Here is a 26,755-nt window from a genome sequence, read left to right on the forward strand (position 1 = left end):
ATGAACTTTGGCCGCGGCCCCGCCGTGGTATTGAACGTCGGGGGCACCCGGTACTCGTTCTCCCGGGAGGTGCTGAAGGATTTCCCGCTGCGGCGGGTGAGCCGCCTGCACGGCTGCCTGTCGGAGCAGGACGTGCTGGAGGTGTGCGACGACTACGACCGGGAGCGGAACGAGTACTTCTTCGACCGTCACTCGGAGGCCTTCGGCTTCATCATGCTCTACGTCCGGCACGGGCACCTCCGCTTTGTGCCGCACATGTGCGAGCTCTCCTTCTACAACGAGCTTATCTACTGGGGGCTGGAGGGCTCCCACCTCGACTACTGCTGTCAGCGCCGCCTCGACGACCGCATGTCCGAGACGCGCACCTATTACTCGGCCGAGGAGCCGCCGGGAGAGCACAGCGCCGGTCCGAGGGGCAAAGCCCGGCGGGCGGCGGCGGCCGAGGGAGGGAAGTGGCTGGAGAGGATGCGGCGGACTTTCGAGGAGCCCACGTCTTCGCTGGCAGCCCAGGTGCTGGCCGCCGTCTCCATCCTCTTCGTCATCGTGTCCATGGTGGTGCTGTGCGCCAGCACCCTACCCGAGTGGCGGGCGCCGGAGAACCGCAGCGTGGAGGAGCAGAGCAGGTACACAGCAGAGTCAGTCAGGGAGCCCTCAGGGTAGGAGGATCCTTTATTTTCCCGCTGTCCCGTGTGTCCCGTCCCGTCTGTCCTGCCGCTCGTCCTCGTTCTCTGTAGCTGCAGCCGCGGCGGGGAAAGCCCCAGTGCCGGAACGGGAGCCGGGGGCTGGGGAGAGGGCGCTGCCCCGACGGCCTGGGTGGCTCCGCGTTCCGCTGCCGGGGGATCCGCCGGTACGGGTACAGCGCCGCTCCGCTCTCCGCGCAGGGTCTCGGAGCTGCCGCGCCCTCCCTCGTAGAAGCCGCGGGGCTCCTTACCCACAGAGCGAGGTTCGCACGCTCGGGAAATCGCGTTAGACCGTACTGTCTATTTAGGGAATCGAAGCTTGAAAAAACGCAGGTCCCTTCTCCTTTCCTTTGGGGAAAACACTTCGGGTATTCACACAGGTCCTTCTGCTGGAGCAGACCCAGCGTGACGGATCTGACCTGGTAAAATCTGGCACGTGGGAGCAGCCTCACCCCGTCCACTTTTGCCACTCAGCATCTCTAAGCAGACCATCGGGCTGAGCGCGGAGCTCCTGAAATGCTTCATCCCGTACCCCGCTGGGCGAGCGTAGCATATGTTTACATTTCTTATAGACACAACACGTGTAAACACGCTACACGTTGTGAAACAGTTGCAGAAACAAGAGCCCGCGTTTTAGGCTCAGCTCCGAGTCTTCCAAGCTAGAACAACCCCTTTGTTTTTCCTCTTTGTGACCTCGGCTCGGGGTTACAGCCATGTAACTGCTGACTTCGGTATCACCACTCTCCATCTTCTGCTCTCCTAGGGAACAGAATGAGCGCTGCTCCACTAAGAGTTCTCTCATAAATAAGCCTCAGACAACACCATTTAAAGTAAACGCTTCTTGTATTTCCCACATCTCTTCGTTTAAAACCAATAGAATATTCAACAAGAAGTGTTCAGCTTCTACTCTGCTCAAGGGGCCCCACAGTGAAACTGCAGCCCCGTCATTATGAAATTACCATCTTTTACCATAGAGTTAATTGGAATGTGATATATCACATTCAGCTAAATTAATTCCTTGGAAAGTATTTTCCTAGTTTCCATTAACTTAATGGAAAGTGCACCTGTATTTCTGTTTGTAGCCGAGCCAAAGCATTAATTGTATGAACAACAAGAAAGCAGCTACAGAGTGAGAAGCTCTTGGTTCCTGCCCAGATGCAGCTATGTCAGAAGCTGCTTTTACACGTTCTTCCAGTTAGGAAGCCTTACATAACCTCTGCGGACTTACTTCAAATGGGGGATGCTCTGCATGACCTCTGTGTAAGGCAGGACATGTAGATTTCCCCACTAGATACGGGAAAATACGTGCAACAGCAACATAGAACCAATGCGATCAAAGAGACGGCACTTCGGCCATATCTTTGATCACATCTTTATGATGTGGACATTAACGATTTTCCACTTAGAGTTTAATGTGCAGATGGACAAGGCAGATGACCAAATTTTTATTTCATAGTACCTTCGTCTTCAAGAACATGTATAGAAGCACGTAGTTTTTTTCCTCTGATTGATTGTATGTTGTGTAACAAATGTTGGGATCCTAAGTACTCATGAGATTTTCTGTATAGCCAAGCACCTGCCAGGGTAGGGAAGGCTGCTTTTAAAATGGAAAGGAGCACTGCCAACGATAGGGTAAGTTTCCTTAGAAGCAGATGTAGTAGTCTATGGATTGGCAATAACAACTGTAAAAATTACTGTGAACAATTTCTAACCTTCTTGAAAAAGTCCATTGCACACAAACACACAGGCTGGTTCATTTCATGTGTGTCTTTGCCCATGTACTATCTCTGTATGTCAACCAATAGCAATTTAATGTGAACACACTGACAACAGGCACGAATGAATTCCTGCCTGTTCAGAGCTTGCTCCTGAGGTGACCTTGTCCCAGAGCCACTCCTTTCCTTGTTCTGCCTGCTGCATAACGACTAAAATGCCTGCGATGTCTGGAGAAAAGGAGTGAGCTACCGTTGCTTTTGAGCAACCCAGTTAAGTTGCATCTATTGACACTTGCCAGAGGATTTGACTTAATGTATCTGGTTGTCATCTGACTTCATGTCATTTACATTTCCTTAGGTTTCCAAAACCTGAGCAGCTTACCTGAAAGTCTGACCTTAGAAATTGCACAGCAGTGCATAGAGTGCTGTACTCTGGCAGTACCACCTGTCAGTGAGAATGCTTGTAGAAACTTGCCACTGGTTTCCTAGCTATCCAAAAGTTTGAAGTGAAATTCTGTCTTTTGTTTATTAAGTGAGGTATCTTACTGAAACGAAGAAATTCTATGTAACATATAATATGCAAAAATGTTTATTGCCAAGAGAAATTGTGACATCATTGCAATATGGAGATGGGTTTTGACATATAGCACTGTAGTTACCAGTACAAAGACTTGACATCCTTAAAACACATTTCAAAAACTTTTAGAAATAAAAATTGAATGAGCTTATCTAGAATTCAACAGAAGGGAGATTTTGGATAGATAGTCAAATCAGTATCCATCAGTACTTAGAGCAGATGAGCATTACCTCAGGAAATTCAGTGACCCTAAAATCTTGCTGACACTTTCAGTCTTTCATAGGTTTACCAATAAAAACAAACAACTGTCCTTTTCTCAGTGTTATGTTACTTATGGTTGGAAAGGTGCCACACAAGTCATTTCTGTGGCTAAAGTGAGGTAACCACCCACAGAACTGCTTAGGGCAGCTGTAGTGGAAACAGCTCAGCCAGGGTGTCTCCCCCATACCTGGACGTTGTTTCTAAGGGCAAGGTAGTGACTAATTCCATAATGTACAAAATTAGCCTCTTTAATGATGTTTGCAGTAAGGGTTACTACTGCTGCCAATTAATACCAGCTGTGTTTTTATCTTTTTTTTTTTTTTTTTTTCTCCCTATTATACAAACACCTCTTCACCAGAAGAGGAATTGAGTCCACCAAATTTTTCCCATATCCTTCTTGGAGACCCTCATGTTGTTATGACTTTTCACTACGATAGGACTGTCAAAAGGTGAACAACATACATCCGTTTTTGGTCCTCACAATAACACCCTTTAAAGGGCAGCAACAGGGAACTCCAAGGCTTTTAAAAGAGAGGGGATGAAGAATCTTATCTCTGAATTTCACAGATCTCAGAGACAACGTAATTCCCTCATTTGAAGAGGGATTGCCTTCCTCAGGTCTACATTTAGGATGAGGGATGAGCTATTAAAATTTTCTCACATTCTATGATTTCTCTCTCTTGCCTAACTTGGCAAGTTTCACTTACCAGAACTAAAGATTTGCATCAGATCTGCACAGTTTAGGAGCAGACAGGAGGGACACATGTCTCCCTTCTGTTGCTTCTGGCAATTTCAAGTCATCTTTGCTCTCTTCTGAACTATGCCAACAGTTGCATTCTGAGAGTCTCTGATCACAGATCCATCCATAAACTGACCAGAAGCATCATCTTCTGAAGAGAGTTTAAACCTGTGACAGGATGTAATTTGAAGCTGCTTGACTCAGAGCCAGTGCAGTTCTACCTACTATTTTTCTAAGACTAATATGAGTAGCTAGGTAGCATAAAAAGAGACTGTTGCCTCTTTTCCACTTATGATTAAATTGACATTGAAATAATCTCTCAGTTGTCACTCGTATATGATTGCTGTGTTGTTAGGCAAAAGAATTTAAACAACATTTCTCAACAGATGCCAGTCAGCTTTTTTTTCTGTCTGCAAAACATCAGCTTAAAAAGTTACATTTGAATTTTAGAGGCACAAAAATCATTATTATTTCAGAACACCCAAATGTTCCTGCTCAACAACTGTTCATAAAAATAATAAATTCTTTCTTGGAGAAAATCTAAACACCTTTTTTCCCTAAATTCTAAAAGCAGGCTGAAGGTAATAAACAGAACTCCAGATTTAGTTTAAAAACCCAGATGTGGATTCTTCTTGTAAGAGATTTTTGAAAAGTTGAGATAATACAATGAATGGACATGCATCACTCCCTGGCCACAGTGGAACCTGAACAATCTCACCAAGGCTGGGTGCTAATCCCATGTTCCAAGAATGTGACAAAAATGCTGAGGAATCTCAGGGCTGGAATGCTCCTATCCAGATGTTGCTTGGAAGCTGGGAAGTGCATTTTCCTCTTCTCCAGGCACTGCTGGTCATTGCACCTCCCCAAGAGGCAGGCACTAACCAACATTTAATGCATTAAGAGTTACTGCTACCAGAGCAGGGACAGAAGGGGAAAATGCCTGCAAAACTGGCTGTTCTATGGTCCTTGCTCTGCACTTTGTAGGCAGGCAGAAATCCTGTTGATTTCAAAAGGATTAAAAAAGGCTTTTTGCTGAAATGATGATAAGTCTTCCTGAGCAGGAGTTTGATCTTTCTGGCTACTTCTTGGACGTTCTTCAGGAGACACGGAAATAGGATTTAGCAACAATTTAACACATCAGTGCTGACAGCCTTGAATCCTGCCATAGACTGTCTTTAACTGTTTCACGTTTTCCTCGTGTCTTGTTGATGTTTATGTTCTACTTACAAGCTCAATCAGTAACAGTGCCACAAATTAATATTTTGGGGAGATTTCAACTGAATCACAAGGGGATATTAAAAGTATACAAACTGGCACATTGGGCCAAGGCATAACAGCAAGCTTAAACACTTTATGATGTTATTATAGTAAAAAAAAATTAAATCATATAACAAAACGAATCTTGTTAGTGATTGAAAAATATTTTGCAAGCACTTTTATTTAGTGTACATAAAACTGCCTATTCCAAAAGGAAATTATCAGACGGAACAGAAAATTAAACACAGACTGGATTACAGAGGAAGTGAGGCTCAGAAAAGCTTCACTGCCAGTTTATGGCCAAAAGACTCATTAAGTACCAAGAGGCAATTTCTTGAAAAACAACAACAACAACAAAATCTCATTCTCTTTTATGTGACTTAGGTCTGGGCCAATGAACAGTAAATTTGTGCAGAAATAACCTATAATTAAAAATTAGAACTTCATATTCTCTTTGGTTATTCAGATTTTGTGGGGTGTTATCAAATAAATACTTCATGAGCTTGTTTTTCATTTCCTGTCTCCTTTTTGGATCTCAGCTATTTTAAAACTGAATGGATAAAACAAATATACACTAAACAAGAACAGGTATTACATTTTACCAAATAAAGCTCATGATTTAATTATACACTTAGTTAGATACAGATGCTGAAGCAGCTTATTATTTCAGGAACAGGCAGTCTGTCATGTGAACATGCAGCAATATTTTAAGAAATGATTACAGTTTGGTAACATTAGTCTTCTTAGTGAATTTCAGTTGGCCTTAGCTTGATATAAATTCTTTTAAGGATTTTAATTTTCTTACTAGGTATTACTTCTCCATTAACAAGGATAGCTTAGTTATAAAGATAAGTCACTGTCAGGAAGAGGGAGATGATCTGAGAGTGGAAACATTGTATGTAGCACTCTAGGTCTCACAACAGGTCAGAGGTTTCTAGTTGTGCTCACCAAATCACTTACTCACTTAGGTGATTCATTAGGATTGAAATCCATCTACAAATGAGGAAGAAAAAAGTGAGAGGAGGAACAACACATTTCACTTATGTCTAAGTAGTAAGAAAATACCCTTATTTGTCAGCTCCCAAGCCAGTATGTATTGAAATTGATGAGAAAAAGGATTGATTAATAAAATGTGTATATATATATATATATATATATATGGAGAAATGGAAGTGCAATATATTGTCACGTAGATGTAATACATCTCCACTATTTTGATCTTGCTTTTCATTTTACATCATTGATGTTCCTTAGCTCTCTTGTAGTCCACAATAAAAGGTTCTTCAGTCCTTCCTAAAGCAGTATAACTGACTTACAGTATCTCTCATGCTCAGGACCATTGGAGTAAAAGAATGGATTCATCACATTTCATCTAACATGGATTTTTACTTGCACAACTGTTTCCCAAAGTTATACCAGAGCACTCAATCAATTGTGATTCATAAAGATAACTTCTACTGAATCACAGTGATTAGGACTTAGCTTCTTCAAGATTTGACTCACAGATAACCTGCCAATTTGGGATACAATTGAGGAATTACACCACCATTGTTTTAGGGGCATCAGGAGGAAATACCAAATATAGCAATTTTTAGTGGTAAAATTAAGAACAGCTTTTTCATTTAAATGCTCAGTGTCATAGGTCACAGGTATTAATTAATTAATTAATTATCAGAGAAATCTCACAAGGAATGGAACAAAGTTGGTTGACATTATTGAATTCTTAGCTGCAAATTTATTTCCAGCCACATTTCTTGTAATAATTACAGGAAGATTCAGCCAACTTAGAAGCACTTCCAGCCTTCATCAGTTTATTCATTAGCATAACTTTTCTGTTTGGCTCCTTTTACTGAAGAAGGTTTTATGTATTTTCTAGCCATGTATGTAAAAAATGAGTGAAGTGAATTTACCCAATTACATTTTTCTCTCGATTTTTCAATGTGACGATAATTCACATTCATACAATAACTTTCACATATTCTGTACAAGACTTGTTCAGAAGGCCAGTTATGATCCGAACTTTCTTTTTAAAACCAAATTGGGATCTGACCTAGTTGCCATTCACTATTATTATTCACAAGAACACTAGTGTCTTCAAAGGCTCAGTGTTTAAGAGAACACATAATTCTTAAGGGAAAGCTATTTTTGAAATTCGTGGGTCCTTACATCAGAGGTTGCTAACATGAACAAGCAATTTATAAGCCCTTTATTAAGAATGGCTCCTTGCTTACAGGGCTTTCACTGGTATTTGTGAAACACAAATAAGATCATTATAAGGTCTGCGGCTGAAATCATAGCATACATTATGAATATACATCAACTGACTATTACTATTGCCTCTACTTTTTAGTATATAACTGAAGCGAATAAAGGAATAAAACAAAGTTAAAACAAAACTTTAGTGTATGAAGCTTTTGTGAAAGTTGTTTTATAGTCTTTTAACATAATTACAGCAGTTATAGAAGAATCTGTCTCTCTAGCAGCCCACTGTCTTAACAACAATGTCAACAGATTTCAGAAACAGTAAATATGTATGTATATATTAATGTGTTAAGGAAACAGAACTTTAAGTGACAGCTAAATTATTACTTACAAATCATTATTCTTCCTATAGACAGTACCTTATTAGAAAACCTGCAGTAGAAAAAAGTTGCATCTAGTATTTTCAGGTCTCCACTCTAAGGTCACTTAGGTGTCAGACCTGTTGGTAGAGATGGTACTGGTGAGTGGCTTTTTCCTTACACAAAAAGTTAGTGAAAGCAAACAAAGGAAAGAGGGAAATACTAATTGCCATTCCATCCAATATTAAGCAAGTGACAACAGTTTGAACAGTTTTTCCTAAAGAAAAGGGTTATTTTGAGATGTGATATTCAACAGAATGTGCACTACCGTTATCAAATAATTGCAGAGAAAATTTATTTTCTGTTTCTACCTTACGTAGAAGTTTCAATTTGAAAATGCTCTCAAGTCTCACATGCTCATGCAGGACTTTAAAACACTCAAGAGAGTGCTGAAATCACCGTCCAGAAGAGCAGTGCTTTCTTTTATCAAGGCAGCTGTTTGTATTTGAGAAGACAATCCTGCCTATCATTTTGCTCCCTGACATTTTGTTATGGCACAGTTTAGAGGGAGTTACATTTAAAAGAAAATATAAAATTCAGTGATGTTCAGCATAAAGGCATACTAGATTATTACTTTGGTACTGTGTTTATCCTATGGCGAAGAATAAAATACTATCTGTATTCAGTGGCAATACTATGAAATCTTGAATATAGTTCTAGGTAAGCCCCTGTTTGGGATGCAAATAAGACTGGTTTCAGCTGGTTCTTAAAGAGCCAATTTGCATGAATTATCTGATGCAATAGCTGATTTCCACCTACTCCATCTTCATTTTCATTCTAGTTTAGCAATCTGGATGAACACATCACCAGTTCACTGATCCACAGTCCTTGGCATTCCTAAATGGATCAAGCCTCGCAGCTTTAAAACAAAACCACGAAGTATTTTAGATTATGTTACACACTGGCATTGGTGGCACACCATTTTGTCTAGGGTCCCAGATTTTGTAGGCATATTTCTCCAGTATTAGGATAGGCATATATAATCCACAGAAAATGATCAGTCAATGAGGTCTTAGCACAGATCAGTTTAAACTCCTCATTAGATCCTAAGGTTATTTGCTGAAATCCAGTGCTTCATGCTCAGAATAAAAACAGTGTGGCTTTCTGTTTGTCATTTGTGAAGGTCTGAATGTCAATTTGGTAATGTCTGTGAAAAAAAAACATCAAACCTCCACCAAAGCCCTTTCACAGAACATAAATGCTGTGCTTTCTTTTTTTTGACAGGATAATTGAAGCTATCTGCATAGGCTGGTTCACTGCAGAGTGCATTGTGAGGTTCATCGTTTCAAAGAACAAGTGTGAGTTTGTCAGAAGACCTCTCAACATTATTGATTTACTGGCAATTACTCCTTACTACATCTCTGTTCTAATGACAGTTTTTACAGGGGAAAATTCTCAGCTCCAGAGGGCTGGAGTCACCTTGAGGGTCTTAAGAATGATGAGGATTTTTTGGGTGATTAAACTGGCTCGTCATTTCATTGGCCTTCAAACACTTGGTCTGACTCTGAAGCGTTGTTACAGAGAGATGGTGATGCTCCTTGTCTTTATCTGTGTTGCTATGGCAATTTTCAGTGCACTTTCCCAGCTGCTTGAAAATGGGCTGGACTTGGGAACTAAGAATAAGGATTATGCCAGCATCCCTGCTGCTTGTTGGTGGGTGATCATCTCTATGACCACAGTTGGTTACGGTGACATGTGTCCCATCACAGTACCAGGAAGGATTCTTGGAGGAATCTGCGTGGTTAGTGGCATCGTTTTACTAGCCTTGCCAATCACTTTCATTTATCATAGCTTTGTGCAGTGTTACCATGAGCTCAAGTTCCGATCTGCTAGGTATGGTAGAAGCCTCTCTGCTGAATTCTTAAATTGATCCAACTTGAATTCTGTTGTAGTTACTTGCTAAGCTTTGTCTTAGCAGAGAATGGTGGGAAGTCCCTTCATGTTTCCTCCTTGACTGGACGGTCCTATGGAACAACATTCTCGCCTGCCCGGAGAAAGCCCATCACCATTCAGACAGGAAAGATGGCTACCTACCTTGGGCACCTTGCAAGGAGAGAGAGTGATGTTGTCAAATTTGAGAGAACAAAATGACAAAAAAGGATTCAGAAGTCCTCAACCAGACTCCAGCTTGATCTTGAGTTTGCCTCTCAGCACAAAAGCAGAACAAATTAATGGGCTTAACACTGAGGTCCATCATTCCCATAATTACATCTTATATCATTCAGAGCAATGTTTAGCAGAAGTACATGCAGCTCTGAACGTTGTAGCAAAGATCTCCCTAACCACAGTTACTTTCTTCTCTGGAATCAAACCTTTAATAGAAGCGTTGTGCTTTTTGAAGATCAACACAAAAGTACTGGCATTGATAAATGTATTTTGAGGTAGTTTAGTGAGAGAGCTATCCAAATTTTATATACACTCAGTTCAACTCCATCCACCTGAAATTACATATTCATTAGCATTGTTTTTTTTTCCACTTAATTAAACATTTATATATATCACAGTGAAAGCTCTTAAGACAAATTATAAAATACCATCACTTGAAACAGTCTGGAGAAAGCATGGAAAACAAAAGTAGCTGCTCCCTGTCAAATAAGACTCTCCATCATCTTTAAATTACACAGTCCCTAACCAAGGATACACTTCATGGAAGTATTAAAAGCAACTGCCCAAAAGATGTCAAAGAAAGTGAAAAATAGAAGTGCAAGTTGCACTTGGCAAAAGGGTATATTCTCCAGTGTAACTACAAATTAAAGTGAATCAAGTTAGGTTCTGAAATGCTGTTCACTACATTTCTTGTGTAGTACTGCTAAATAGCCTTGTACTGTATAATTCTGAAAAGCTGCTATGTAGAACTGTGCAGTTACATATTAAAACACGTTTAGGTACAGCTTTACAAATTCGGGTACCAATAAACATCAGTGAGGAACCTCATTACTAACCTCAAAGTTCAGAGTTGTCAGCATAGTTGAATTTGGTGTGCTTGCCTTAAAATAATGCATTTAATATTACTGCGCTGTAGAAGCATCTTTTGTATATGTATTTGTTAACAGCTTTAGAAATAAAATGAGTACCACCTAGAAAACACAGATTTGGAACTGCTCTCTCAGAGAAAAGCATCACATTGTCCAGTGACTGGTATGTTGAAGGCTCTACTCTGAAAGAACACTTGAGACTTGAACAATTTATTAGCATTTTATGTGGTCTTAGTCTTAAGTAGTCTTGAGAAATACACCGAAAAATAAAATGTTTCTGAAGACCTGAAAATAATTTTAGCAGCTTTCTCAAAGACAAGCTTGACTTTTCCTTCAGCAGTTTTTAAAGGACGCGTTATTGAGTAACATTGCAAACATACCTCCATTTCTTGTCACTGACACATTCTGGTGCGCAGGTGGTCAGCTGTAAACTTCCCTATTCTGCTATACTTATGCCTTTTGTATCAGAATTGTGTAGTTCAGGAATGTGCTCTTGCAACCACAAAGTGGTGAATATCAGTTGAACAAAAAATTCTTAGGTGAGATTCACATCTGATGTTAGTTAGGCAAGCAGTGACTTCAGAGACACTCATATGTCTTACTCCGGTGGAGATGCTGGCTCTGTATTCCTGCATGTGTACCTATATATCCTGCATATATTATATATTATAGTCAGTTGCAATATTTTCTCCTCACAAAAAAACTCCTCCTTGATAGAACTGAAATTTCAACCTTAAATCCAAACACAGCTGTTTGAAGAAAATGATATTTTCATCTTCTAATGAGAAGTTTATTTTGACAGTATAAAAATAATCCAAATTTTAAGGAGAAAACTTCTATTTTTTTTAAACTTCTCTCCAAATTTTTTCTTTTAAAAATGGAAAAACAAAAACAAACCAAAACCAATGCCCAGTTAAGATCTCCTACCTACAGATGTTCATGTTATTTCTCAAGCATTAACCTTGGGAAAAATACCAATGAACGCCCTTAAAAATGACTTTGTCTTTTGTTCATTGACCAAATCAATATCTGAGGTAGAACCCTCCTCCCACAAAACAACTCATCATCAGGATGACAATTGTTTGAAATGAGTATACAATGGAAATGCACTTTAAAGTATGTTGCAATCTTGATTCCAAGACAAAATAAAACACATTTCAGTATTACTCAATACTACCATAAATCTAATTTTTAGATGCCTGTACAAAGGAAAAAAATTAATGCACATATTAACTTGTGAATATCAATTTGCTTCTTGAATCATTTTATATAAGCAATTAAGTACAGGAAAATTTCATAGATGAACAGATCCAGGTTATATCTGGTACACAAACAAAATGTTTGATCCTTTATGAATTGTTTTCCAGCTAATGAATTCGTTCCCCAGTATAAAAAGATTAGCTACAGAAAATAATTGTGTAAAGGAATAAGACTGTGGAAATATATGGAAATATATACTTTTTTTAAAGTTTATGTTCAATTTTTGTATGGCAAAACGTGGACAAAATGACCTTATGTATTTTTAATTCAGCTATAATAAAATATTATTTTGAAACTGCTCTCTTGATAAGACAACTAAGAAGAGATACTGTTGGGTTGGTTCTTCTGTTGTAACTTTTGTGGGCTTTTTTTTTTTTTTTTGGATGTTGTTTTGATTATCAGCATGTAGACTGGTTTCTCTAGAAACCAAGTTGAAATAACACGACCTCAACAGTAACCTTAAAAGAGAATCTTATACTAAGCAATTAGGGTTCTTGATTTTTAGCAGTATATGTTATACCATTCTCTATGAACAAGTGTTTTTCTTTTTTTTTTGTTTAGTGAAACCGTAAAGAAAATGAATTATATTCGTGGTCCAAAATAAGAACATATTTGAACAGGTGAAATTTTTACTGAAAGTGTACTTGAGATTGTGTGTTTTTTATGCAGCCATTGGGTACAGTGCTTTCTTTTAAAATATAGCATGTCAAAGCCAAATGAGGACAAACTGGCCCATTTCTAGTATTTGCCAGTTTTAATCCAGTACAATAAGAATATTTAATGGTTGGTACCTCTTTGATCATGAGAAACATTTGCAATTGAAACAGATTAGATAAAACACAAACAATAAAAGTGAAGATAAATGAAGACAACTTACAATTGTGACTCAGCCTTTCTGTTCACCTGAAGTTAAACCAATGCCAATGGATTCTGAAGTACCATTATCCATCTCAAAGACAGCAAAAGTTAATCATACCTTAGAGCAGGATCAAACTTCAGATTTGATCCTTAAGACTGACCTACTGGGTCATCAGACCTTCGGGTACTCAGTGCTGCTTAAACATTTGAGAATTACTGAAATCACTGTTATTGAAAGGTGCCCACACTACATCTATCTTCCTTCTAGAATTCCTCATGGAGCATCATCCTCAAAAATTGCAAAGAATGAGAGACAGTTTTCTTTGATGTAAGTCTGTGAAATAATATTTCTTTTATGGACTCCTGCAAAAAACAAACGAAAAACCCCAATTAATTTAGTCAACTGGTGATTTTACAGTTTTATTATCATAGCCATTTAAACACATGGAATTCACTCTTACTGCACAGTGTAGGTGTGCACAGTGCTGGTGTACACAGCAGCAAGTTTGAAGATAAAAAATCCCATATGCCTTTCTTGATACCTATGTATTTAAAGCAAAAGGTACTTGGTTTTCCTATTGTCTATGACATTTTGTCCCTGTGAAGGAATCAGTCTCCAACTTCTTTAGTGTTCAACTTTGCTGTTTCAGAAAGAAACTCATGTCCTTATGTGTTCAAACCACTTGTCTCTTCCCCTTTCAATAATGATAAGAAAACCTTACAAGCCTCAAGAGCCTGCCAGCAGTAGCAATGCACACACATCAGACACTGAATTCCATATTCAAAGCAATGAATCTCCCATAAGCTAGCAAGATGAACAAGATCTGTGCTGCTCTGAACATTCTTCCTCATAAGAGATTCAGGATAAAACAACCAATTAGAATTTTGATCTCTGGAGGTACCTTCATGTTTTTAATATTATCCTTTCCAGTGTGCTCACAAGATGTTTGCCAGAAAAGAACCTTAGCTTTGCAAAGAAAAATAAAATAAATAAAATAAAATAAAATAAAATAGAAATAATGACTTGTTTTAGACAACAAAATTCTTCAGAAAACATTTTCTGTTATTTGTTTGTGAAAGAAAACATACACAATAGCATATAGGACACCAGTTCTTGCTATATAAAACAAATTTCTGTTTACAGTAAGGAGACTTCCTTAAGCAAGAAAGGTCTTTTGGCCTCGATAGAGCTACAGCAGTTTACATCAGCTGAAAACGTGTCCCAACACATGTGGAAGAAACAACAAAATACCACTTTTATAGTGGAAAACTAATATGACCTGTAACCTCTGAAGTGCAACGTAAGGTAGGGAGTATCTTTTACAAATGATGTAATAGGATAAGCATCAAGAAGGCTGCATTGGGAGCAAGCACAACTGATAGTATGGTTGACAAGAAACTTTAAGAGCCACAGAAGATGAATAAAATAAATCCTTACTCAAATTAATAAAATATGAATGTTTGCAACTAGGTGCCAAACTCCTTTATTCTTTACAAACTCAAATGTTTATAATTTTATAGAACATTTATATATTCTTTGCTTCTCTGTCAAGAAAAATGTATGCTATCATTTGGAAATGTAATGGATATGTTTTCTTGATGTGAATACAGAATTAGATGCCTAAATTCATAAAATAAAATTTACTGATTTTGTGAAATCTTTTGTGGGTAATAGGTCAAGACAAACATGTTTAACTGTATAAAATGTTTTACTTTTAACAAATTCTGTGGCTATTCATATTAGTACCATGGCAAAAACTTTCCTTTGACAAATTTTGGCTTTTGAGAAGCTTGTCATTTAGAACCTTGAAGCCTTACTTAACAGAAAATCTGTATATTTAATCTACAAGCTACTGTGAGACAATAAACAAACAATAGAAAGGATTATTCTTTTCAACAACAGTAACTGTATGGCATTAAAACAATCTCTGGACAGAGATCACTGACAAATGGTACACTGCAGGGCTCAGTACTGAAACCGATGTTCTTTACTTCTTCATTAATGTGGAACTGAGTTCACCCTCAGCAAGTTTGTGGATAACATCAACCTGTGTGATGTAGTCAGTGCACCCAGGGACAGGACACCATCCAGGAACCTAGATAGGCTTAAGCAGTGGGCCCAGGAGAACCTCATGAAGTACAATATATCCAAGCACAAGGTCTTGCATCTGGGTTGAGAGAACCCCCACGATCAGTACAAGCAGGCAGATGAAAGGGTTGAGCATAGCCCTGCCAAAAAGAATTTGGGGATACTGGTGGATAGCAAGCTGGACATGAGCCAGCAATGTGCCCTCATAGCCCAGAATGCCAACTGTATCCTGGGCTGCATCAAAAGAAGTCAGCAGGGCAAGGGAGGTGATCCTGCCCATAAGTCTGTGACGGTGAGACCTCACCTGCAGTACTGCGTCCAGATGTGGAGTCCTCAGTACAGGAGGGACATGGACCTGTTGGAGTGTGTCCAGAGGAGGGCCACAGAAATGATCCAAGGGATGGAACACCTCTCCTATGAAACAGGCTGAGCGAGCTGGGGCTGTTCAATCTGAGAGTGACCTTTCAGAATCTAAAGGGGGGCTATAAGAAAGAAGGGGCTAGACTCTAGCAGGGACTGCTATGACAGGACAAAGAAAATAGTTTCAAACAAAAAGAGAGGAGATATAGATTGGATATAAGAAAAATGCATTTTATGATAAAGGGTAGTGAAGTGCTGGAACAGGTTGCCTAGGAAGGTGGTGGATGTCCTGTTCTTGGAGTCTTTCAAGGTTAAGCTGGACAGGGCAGCCTCATTGAGCTGTAGGTCTTCTTGTTCATTGCAGGCAAGTTGGACTAGATGATCTTTAAAGGTCCCTTCCAACTCAAACAGCTCCATGTTGATGATAATTACAGGCAACAGAACTATTGGGAAAACAAAACAAAACAAAACCAACCAACCAACAAACAAACAAAACAAACAAAAAAACACCAAAACCACAACAGAAAAGAAAAAGCAACCATGTAGTACATTTATTATTCCAGAAGAACAATCTAGAAAAATTGATCAAATTTGGCTTCAAGTTCACTGAAATATATTCATACTTCTGGAACTACAAAGTAACAAGAAAGTCCCCCAAGAAAGTGCAATGCTTGCATTGCTGTGGCTCATGATAGGAGCTAAAGCGATGAACTAAGAGTAGAGATGCACTTTGGTGATTCATTAAGTGCAGCCATTTCAAGTGTACTTCCAAAAAATGAACACAACTAATGTTCTTCAGAAAAAAGTTTGAATATTTTAAGAGATCTCTGAATTATCAGCTACTCTGGCATCAGCTCACTGCATTATTATGAAAACGAACAGACTTTCGTTTAGAACTCATGAGCATTTCTACATCTCACTTATTTATCAGTTTTCTAAGTGTTTACATGAAATAAATGATATGAGCATGCTCTGCAAACATTTTGTTAAAAGAACTTCTGAAATATTTTGGAAGCAAAAGTTCTCTGTTTTTAATGCTTTAACACATTATTTTACAGACACCTTCAAGCACTTGCATCTCCTATCAATCCAAGATGTAACCACAAATATACTGAATACCAAAAAGTAAAATAGGATTCTTGCTATCCCAGAGAACATTTAACACATTTTTTTTTGTCATAAGAATTTCTAAAAGACAGTGAAGAGATTCAATAAAATCTAGAAAATCAAAAACGTCAAAAATGACATTATTTCCAGACATTGTATTCCAGAAACTCCTTCAGACTTCAATTTTTGTTTTTCTATTTTTTTCCATTCATGCTTCATCAATATTGAAGTAGCAACTAGGAACCAGGCTTCTGTTTTCCTAAGTAATATATAGCCATGGGCCAAAATTATAACGTTGCTGCAAAAAACAAAGAGAAAAACAAACAAAACAAAACAAAAAAATACAACAAAAAAATCCATAATCCAAGACCAAATCACAACACCAAACAGGAAACAAGATGAAAGTGCAAGCAAGCAACACTGTTTTTCTATGCAGCACGAACATCACTACTTTGTTGAGTCTGGTATACTTTTAAGTACTCAAATACAATTCCTCTCCTCCCCCTCCATTTTACAGTTGCTAAAACAGGATGCAGCATTTAGAAGTTGATTATTCCTATGTTGCCAAAAAACCTTTGTCATCAGTACCAGCTGCGCAAAGATAGCACAGCTTCTCACCATGATTTTGTTGCTAGTGTTTAACTGGATGTCAGTGGAATCACTTGATGGAAAGCTATGAACAAGTAAAACCAAGGCAGTTTATATGAATCCTGAATCCTTGACACGATATAAGGATGCTATTGTATAGAAACTATATAAATGTTATAGAAGAGAAACAATCCCAACAGGTTAATTTCTAAGCACAGTCAAGCAGAGGCCATGAAAAGAAAATCTTCAGTAACAAAAAATATTTCAGTAAAAAATGAACTCAAATCTAAAAGTGTGGATTCCTGCTACAAAGTCTGGCTTATAGCCTTCAAATTTACGAAGTTTCCTTGTGTATCCCTGCCTCTGCATGCAGTGACTTCAGGCTGTACCTGCTGGGTACAAACTGAGCGTGTAGGTCACAACAGATGTTTAAACTATGTTGCCTCAAGAGACTTAAGAATCAGGTATATCTGAAAAGAAATAAAAAAAAATAGGGATGGACAATGAGTACAGAATTAAAGTTAGCTAAGATAAATTTTGCTTTGCTTCTAGAAAAATCTGCTTGACATCTGAATTTTGGAGGACAAAGGCTTGCATGTACCTGCCAGATTATTCTCAGCAAGACCAGGGACTATGAAGCCCACTGGCTTCCCTCTGAATAGCAGATACCATCTTCAGCATCTCTATCCTACTTGTTTCCTTACACTTTCTCTTTTTGCCTGATCCTCACTCAAGGAGCCTTAAGGTTAAACATTAACATCCCACAACTGAGGCACCTCTTACCTTTGCTTTCTTTTCACTTAAATTGTCCCAGTCGCATTTGAAATGCTATTCAGATTAGATAGCTGAGAGCAAATATCCATTTCATTTCTCTGTGTCAGCGTAGGCTAAAAAACTCTCTCCTCCTCCGCAGTAAGTGTCACATATAATGGGAAAGAAACAGTCATTCAAAGCAAAGCAGTAAGTCATGCGAAGCTTTTACAATGCAATACAGAATAGCCTAAATCATCCTACCCTTTGCCTACAGCTTCAGCCTGGCCCCTCACATCCTGCAGCCCGCTCAAATCTACTCAAACATCTGCAGTAAAGCTCACCAACACTAGATAACCTGGCAGCTGAATAGGTATTGCCAATAGAATGTCCATGTTGCTGATCTGTAAGTATCAAAAGAATAGAATATCCTGAGTTGGAAGGGACCCACAAGAATCGTCAATTCCAACTCCTGGCTCCTCATAAGACCACTCAAGATTCAAAACCTATGTCTAATAGTGCTGTTAAAAGACTTATTGAACTCTGGCAGCTCGAGGCCATGACCACTGCTCTAGGAAGCCTGTTCCATGCCCACCACCCTCTGATGCAGAACCTTTCTGTAACCTCCAGCTGCCCCTCCCCTGACACATCTCCATGCCTTGCCCAAGGGTCCTGTTGCTGTCACAGAGAGCAGAGCTCAGCGCTGCCCTCCACTCCCATGAGGAGCTGCAGATTCCATGAGCCTCCACTAGCTCCTCTGCTCTGGGCCAAACAACTAAGAGACTTTAGCTGCTCCTCATGCACCTTGTCCTCCTAACCCTTTAACATCCTGGTAGATCTCCTTTGGATACTCATGTTTTATGTTCCTCTTAGATTGTGGCACCCAAACTGCACCCACTGCTTGAGGTGAGACTGCACAGTGCAGACCGGTGTCAGACAATTCCTTCCCACTCCTGGCTGGCAGTGCTAGGCCTGGGGCACACCAGGTATGGTTGGTCTTTTTGGTTGTCAGTGAACACTGCTGACACACATTCAGTATTTACCACTTTATTTTTTGGTTTATTATTCTAAGTCATTATTTCTTCCAAGCATCTGTAAAGCAAATCAGACAAGCTTGAAACAAGGCATGTCCACTGGCTAGATCCTTTCCAGCAGTATGTAGAAGCAGTGCTAGCAGCAATTGGCAGTTCAGAACTTGGGATGCTTTACTTTCACTTGGTGTTTAAGAATTCAGTTTAAGACCCAGGTGAGGACTCATTACTTTATATTCCATGGCCTGGGGGCATTTATCACTACTTAGAGGCTAGGACTGTCGTGCAAACTCAAAGATCATCACAGAAGGCTGATTCATGGGGAAAAAAAAAAAAAAAGAGATGGGACTAGAGGGATAGGCAGAGGTTGAAAATACTCTAGCTGTGCAAAATGCTCTGAGACAATTATGAAGTCCTTTCTAAAAGCAACTCACCAAAAATTAAGAACAGACAATACAGATGATTCCCAGACACCAAACACAATAGGGCTGCACTGTGTTTTCCAGCCCTCCACCCCATCACTGTTAATGTCCTGCCATGCCCCTCCTGAGAACACATCTCTGCTTTCCTTTGCTAGACTTTTTTAATCCAACTCCCTTCCTCTTTGTTTCCTACCCTTTTCATAGCTGCCCCATTTTCTTTTTGTTACCGGCTGTACTGGCCTCTGTATGAGTACCAAACACTTCTGAAATGGTCTGCTTTCTCATCCTGTCTATTTCTTTCTGTTTTACTGTCATCTCTGCAGGTACATCCATAAATCACTTCCTTCAAGGAACTGTATTAAAAAGCATTTCTGCAGTCCACTCATCTCTTGTAAGCATAATCCAGTGGAAATCTGCCTCCTTTGATAAGAAACACTTTAAACCCTTTCTTCAGGTTACACGCTGTGACAATTTGTATTCCCAAATTTGTGATTTACTATTTATCTCTAAACATCTTGTGGAAGTGTATGCCTACAGAAGCGATTTTTCATATCACAGAGAAGAAAATCTATCACCAACCCAGCCCATTCAGCAGCTTTCTCTCTTTCCATTGACTGATAATGTCTACCCAAAAAACATACGGCATCTACAGTAAGGAGATCCAAGGACTGGTCTGTGCAGGCTGTAACGCAAAACACACATAAAAGCAAACAAAGGGCTTTGACTTAAAGGCTCAGAAAAGTTACATCTCCTTTGAGAAGAGTGCTGGAAATCTCCATGGACATGTGTCATCTCAGCATGGAAAGTCCCTATCCTAGCTTTTAATCATGACAGTTGATAGACTAAACACAACCTGTTGCTGCTTATACAAGCTGAAGTTGTAGTCAGCACCATGTCAGCCAGTTTCTTGCACTCCAGGCTAATACTAACATATGCAGCAAATTCTGCTGTGGTCCGTTCCAGAATCTGGGTTCCCAAGCAACATCCTTAGCAATTTTCTCCTGATATTCTAAAGCACAATATACTACAAACAATCCTTACTAATTTGCTTTTGAAAAGAGAATGAAACAAAAGCTCAGCTGAATTGTCTTGGAGACCACAGCAGGGAGATGACAACTACAGTACTGCATTAAGCATTTTCACTGCTCAAAGACGACACACGGATCTGAAACAAAAGGCATTTAATGTGCATGGATGGCACATTTCAGAGTAAAAACAGAGTAAAACCATTATAGAAACATGCAGTTATTTACCTGTAGTCATAAATAAACCATAAGATCTCTATGATGTCTCCTATTTCCTCTTCACCCACCAAATATGTAAATCATATTTCATTATTTCAGATTTTTTGTAACCAGCTTCAGGAAATTTTTAAGCTTTAGGGATAAAATGGCTCAAAAAGGAAAAAAGTGAAAACAAAAAGACAGGTATTGTTCCAAAGTCCAAACCAGTTTATGTGCGAAGCAAAGCCAGCTCTTAAATTACCCTGAGTATATATAGACCTTAAGTAAAAACTTTTTAACGGTGTTTGGAGAACAGTTCCCTTGTCTATACCCATAACATTTTTCTGTAAGGATAGAAAGTAGATCTCACTCTCAATTCACTTCTTACTGCAGCAGTGCAAACATGATGTTATAAATGTAATAACCTAGTGAAAGCAAAAAAGAAAGATGGAAAGAAATTACAGTAATATGGTTCCTTTTGTTTTAGCGTAATCTCTACATTATAAGGCAACTGTTTAGCCAATGCTGAGAGGCTTGAGTCTGTAGGTTCAGATTCTAGTAATCTAATATTGTCTGTGTGGTGGCAAATTGATTTGGGATGAGCAATTTAATTGGGGTCAAAGTAGTACCACCTCCAGCAATTCTGAGAACACATAGAAGCGAGTTTCTATTCTTTCTTTGAAAAGCAAGCAACAGGAGCTCTTGTCAAAAGGACACAGGGAATCCATCCAGAAACCATAATCCCATTGCAAAAATCTAAAAGGAGAACTAAATCAGGGATGTGAAACAATCAAGAAAACATGAATTAAAATGCAAGTAAAACCATGCTGCCAAAACTCAGTTCCCATACTTCCTCATCTTTTCAGCTCTCTGAAGCTACAGAGCGGGACAGTGCACTTACTAGAACATGCCTGCACTATGAATGCAAGCTCTAATACTCCCCAGCAAAAGGGAACTCAGATTTTTCCACTACAAGAGCCTAGACTCCTATACATTGAGCCACATGAAAATCTTCACAAACAATTTTCATAACAGAATCAAATCAAGACAAGTCAGGCAGAGTTGGTTCATCAAAGTTTACTGCGAAAAACCTTTCGCAGACAAGCTGGAGCACTCTAGCACTCTTCAGTCCATTTTTGCAGAGCTGCTACTGCATTTCCTTCTTTCCCTCAACTTCAGATTTTCTCAGTGTTCTCCCGCACTTTTAGCAAATCTTCCCAATTTCTTTCTCCTATGCAGGGAAATGCTGTTAGGGTTTTTTCATTTGCTGGGACACCGAGTTTTACACGTTCCTTTTCTGACAACAGTAAGAAAGCACAGACAGGTATACAAGAGCTGACAATGAAAATATTTTAAAAAGTAAAAAATATCACTTTACCATGGGAAGACAAAGAGTGAAAGCATCTAAAAACTTGCAAAAACTCAGTATATCTGAGTTACGCTACCATGTGAAGAGACTGCACTGGCACACTTGATACCTGCTTACAGATGTCAGCGAGGCTACAGGATTCTGCAGGGAAATTAACAAGGGGAGTTACAGATGTATCACAGCATAAGAGATCCTGCTGCTGGCAGAATGCAATCTTCAAAAAATAACATTTTTAAACCTATTCAATTTTCAAAGCTGGAGACACTGATCACATGGCAGCAATCTATTTTTATTGTGTTACCTCTGATGTACTAAATGATTCATAAAACAAGAACATTTTCTGTGAGAGAGCTTTCTCTAGTAACCACACAATTGACATTAGTATTACTAAATTTAAGCGTGTCTTTTTATATTTTCCCTTCTGCAAATCAGCCAAACAAAAACCCATTAGAGTACAGCTTGTTGAAAAATAATCTGAGCAAAGCTGGGCGTTCTGAGTGGGTATAGCAAGAGTTCAGTCAGCTCTCAATTACTTTATCTCATGGCAGTACCTGGAATTGTGCCCTAGAGGTAGCAGCAGTGATTCTAGGCAGGCATCAGGATCCAGAAAATCCGTCTTCACATCCCATTTTCCACAACTTACCAGGCTATGCCCCCTGTGGGAAGTAGTGTAGACAAGCGATGGAGTGAAGTGCAGAACAGTGGATGCTGAGGATTGGACATCCACACCATGTACATTCCAGGTAGGATAATTTCAGATTACTTTTAGTCTGTTCACTGCTAGGAAAGGATAAATTAAGTCCAAGTATTTCAGAACACTGTATAAGATAGGCAACTGATAAAGTCATAAGTGACTTATGAGAGGCAAGAAATTGAAAGACTTAAGCACTCAAATCAAGCCACCTGCTATAAATTGCCCTATGCATTTCCAAAACAATTGTATTTAGCTGTTAATATTGAGAAACAGCAGAGAATCTTTCCTCAGCTTGACTCTATACTATTGTCTATCTGTCACATATTACACAAATTGCACAGAGTATTTTGTGTGCAGTGTTTTTGTGGTTTTTTTTTTGTTTTTTGTTTGTTTATAAATCATCTTGCTTCATTTAGAGAATTGGCTGCAATATTGCTTAAATATGCAGTCATCTCTGGACTCCAGTCTTCATGCATTTGCACATGGAAAGGCTGACAAGAAGAAATGAAATATGACTACAATGCATCATCCTCCCAGTATCTACAACAAAGCTGAAAAATTAAGCATTTGCTGGGGACTATTGACTGCTTGGAGATAATCACTCACAGCCTAGGGAGAAGGAGAAGAGAGATGAAGGAAGATCTTGGCAACTGAATAAAAATAATATACCTTGAAGATAAATTTTACCACTAGATGTTCAATGATACAGCTCACTTCACTTGGGTGCCTATTTCACTACACATATAATATTTAAAAGAAAAGACCAAATAGTTTAAGACTTCTCTTCTGGTCATAGAGGAAAAAAATATATCAGAGTAGAAAAACACAGATGTGCTTTTTCAGTGCTGTTGTCTTCATCAGTCAAAAGCAAAGTGCAAAGGATCCTGTCTCTCAGTACGGTGTTTCAAAAGCGATAAGCATTGTAAGCCATAAAGAGAAGGTACACAAATTTCAAGATTACTTTCTTTAAAAAGTATATATGGTGCTTAGGTAATTATGATTTTAATGACAGAGAACATGGATGTTTCAATCAGTTGAAAAGCTTACCCTCAGTTCTGCAATTCAGATAATACAGGGAAAAATAAAAAGCAGAGACAACGAAACTGGGAAAAAGAGAAAGAAATATTTACTGGAGGTCCCTACAATGCTTTTCACATCTGAAAATGGGAGAGTTAAACAATATTTTGTCACTAACCTTGAACAAACAACTGCTTCCACAATTTCCAATGTGCTATTAAACACGCAACACAATTGCAAAGGAACAGACTACTAAAAGCATAACTTATTGCCCCAGAAGCTTTATTCAAGCACTGGGGTTTAGAAGAATTAGATCACCAAGTTTTCAATTCCTTACTTGTCTTTTTGAGTTAAGTTCTGTCCCCAAACCTGAAAAGAATCTTACATGACAAGAGATAGATTCCCCTAAATCAAATTCAACACCTTTAAGATGATTCCTCACTCATACACTATAGCCAACACAATGTCATTTTTTGCCAAAATTGCTATTGCTACTAAGTGTTTCTCAAGCAGAAGCCCCCCATGAAGATGAAAGTGTCCATGAAGCAAAAGTGAAATAAATTGTTTTTAAACTCACATAGAAGATAAATAGCTCTCTTTAACCCTATATACCTCATGAGAAAAAAATAAAATAAATGAAATAAAAAAAAAAATCAGAAGGATTTTTCTACGAGAAAGGCACAAAAACTGTGGTTAAATTTATACTCGTAACTACATGAATAGCTTTACAATTAAAAGCTATCTTAACCAATTTTCAACATTAAGTCTGTTGAAGAGAACTCTTTCAGCTAACAACAGTATTTCTGAGAATCATCTGTGATGTATCCAGTAAATTGAGCAATAAAGCACCAATAAATTCAGGTAGCTTTTATAAACAATCATGAAATTACCATTCTGTGCATAGGATTTGTTTCTTACAGTTGATAAAATGATTCAGACAACATGTTTACAATGTCACAGTCTCTTACATTAATAGAGCTTATGCTTGGCGATCATCATGTAGTTAGGAGGTTTGTATATATTATACATATACACACACAGATACACAAGGCAAATATTAAACAAATCCAATCTAGTACTTTTAAAAAATGAGTACTGCATAAACAAAACATAAGTGCACACAGCAATTTTATGTTCTAAATCCACCCACACAGTTGTTCTCAGGAATTCAAGGACAGATCTGCATGGGCAGATTCACAGAATTTGAGTTGCAGACATCTGTGCTGAAATATTGATCAGCATACGAGGGTGTCGTTCATTAAGCAACTGAACAAGGTCTTGTTTTTTTATTTATTTTATCCTCAAATTGAAAATAAAATCACAACAATTTCATCAACAAAAAACCTAGTACTCAAGGTACTCTGCTTCCTCCATTTACTCCCCAAAATCTATTCCCCTAAAAGCATAACCTTAAATTTGCATGTATGAAATCAGCTACTTTAAAAAATCCTGGAAAAATAAATGGAAAAGATTAGACTACAGCATAGCTTGTAGACCACTGTTTTCTTCAGCTTCTGTCAGTATCACTCCACAGATGAAGGTAAAACAACCCTAACAGACTGGCTGCAGTTATCAGTCTCCACAAATTGCTCATCTCACTGCTTAGAAGTTAGAATTCAGCTTAAAGTCTGATGCAGGAACTCTCCTCCTGCTGGGACACTTTGTTTACATTAGCAGTGCATACTTCCATGGTTCACAGAAATGGCCCATCCTCCTCTAACCCTGCTAGGGAGAGTGGCCTTTTTTTGCCCCCAGTTACTTCCTATGGCAGCAGTTTTACAATCTAATTCCACATCCTGTCAGCAAGGCTGATAACCAAACATCTACAGACTAAAAGAAAATTGGACCAAGAGCCTAAAGCACAAACAATTTTCTTCCTTTAACAGGAAAGGCTTCATATTATCCTTTATTTTATTTTCATTTTCAGGGAATATCTCTGTGCTTTTGTGTTATGAGAACAATGGAAGCTCCAATTGTAATTAATTTTAATTGTCCTCCCATGTATCTCTTTTGCAAGGCAAAGAATTCCCAACCTTCAGTTTTCTTAGCTAAAACAAGAGACAGCCCCTAGGTTTATGTTTCAACAGCTCACTTGTAAGAATTATAACTCAAATTAGTTAACTGAAAAAAAAGTGGTGCATTTGCACATTTTTCCTTTCCTCCTCAGAGCTCCTTTCTGTAGCTTTCAGTCAATACTGAACATTTTAAGAACTGGACTCAACAAAGCAAGGAAAGTGGCATCATCTCCATATGCGAGCTGCCACAAAATTCTTCTCCAAGATTCTGGATGCGTTCACATTGGAACAAAATGCAGAGGAATGAAATGTGACACAACTTTAGTAAAAGAGCTTGCTAAGCAAACCTATTTGTCTTCACAAATACTGAAAGAGCAGGGCAGGGGGAACTAAGGTGCACATGCAGAAAATCAAGCCTCAGGAAAGGGTCCGCAGCAGTCATGGTGCAAACCAGCTCTAACGGACATCAACAGACTGAAACAGTTTGCTAAGGAACATAGCCACGATTCCATTCTAAAAGAACACACATATCCTATCTTCAGCATCTCTGTTTTCTTACAGGCAGATTTGCAGTCAAGCTCATCTTCCAGTTTAGTTTTACCAGAAATAAGCAGAATTCTGAGCTACAAAATCCTTTCCACAATAAACAAACAAACAAATAATAAAATAAAATAAATCCAGCCCTCATTCCAATTCATTTATACTTCCCAGTCTTTAAAGCTACAGGGATTTCAGAATTCTTCCTTTGTAACATTTACAAAACGCTTTCATAAATCTCCTACTTACTGAGCAAATAATGCAGCACTGCTGGTTAATGCCCCTAATACCATGAGTAGATGTTTTGTGTCACACGTGCAGCACCACCCTGCCTCTCCAGAGGACAGCAAAGATGGACCTAGTGGAACAGCACCCTTCCCGGTGATGACATCTCCTCAGAGGCACAGCTAGGGCTGCACTCTGTGCTCATTGCACCCACGGGGCACCTGTGGCCCCACACGGCCCAATAACCATGAAGCACTACCACTGGAACATCTTTTATTATGCGGAGTTGAGATCCCAGAGTCAGCCTAGGGCAGACAATTCGCAGGGCATAAGCATTTGCGCTGTGAGACGCATGTAACCGCAGCAAGCTTTCACCACCAAGAAG

At 38.9% G+C, this 26,755-nt stretch overlaps 1 protein-coding gene and 1 long non-coding RNA gene across 7 annotated transcripts in view; one reads left to right on the forward strand and one right to left on the reverse strand.

Moving 5' to 3' along the window:
• On the forward strand, positions 1–14,560 carry KCNG3 (potassium voltage-gated channel modifier subfamily G member 3). Of its 2 annotated transcripts, none has more exons than XM_042832694.1 (2): positions 1–656; positions 9,075–14,560. In XM_042832694.1, the coding sequence occupies exons 1-2, from the start codon at positions 1–3 to the stop codon at positions 9,718–9,720; spliced, it is 1,302 nt and encodes a 433-aa protein (XP_042688628.1). In that variant the 3' UTR covers positions 9,721–14,560. The 2 variants fall into 2 exon arrangements, with proteins under 2 accessions (XP_042688628.1, XP_042688700.1); XM_042832766.1 differs by having other exon boundaries at positions 1–623.
• LOC122168027 overlaps positions 2,969–26,755 on the reverse strand; it is a 25,915-nt gene continuing 2,128 nt past the window's right edge. Inside the window, exons 3-6 of one of the 5 annotated variants that reach the window (XR_006171183.1) lie at positions 22,434–22,538; positions 17,871–21,810; positions 7,851–13,306; positions 2,969–6,222 (exon numbers count right to left, since the gene is read on the reverse strand). This is a non-coding gene — a long non-coding RNA (uncharacterized LOC122168027). Of the gene's footprint in view, positions 6,223–7,850; positions 13,307–17,870; positions 22,539–26,755 lie in introns of all 5 variants that reach the window. The other 4 variants (XR_006171197.1, XR_006171193.1, XR_006171147.1 and 1 more) reach the window with 4 other exon arrangements.

Source organism: Centrocercus urophasianus, unplaced genomic scaffold (assembly GCF_019232065.1).
Source record: "Centrocercus urophasianus isolate 14NV4802_14NV808 unplaced genomic scaffold, USGS_Curo_1.0 seq_10, whole genome shotgun sequence".
Classification (NCBI taxonomy): domain Eukaryota; kingdom Metazoa; phylum Chordata; class Aves; order Galliformes; family Phasianidae; genus Centrocercus; species Centrocercus urophasianus.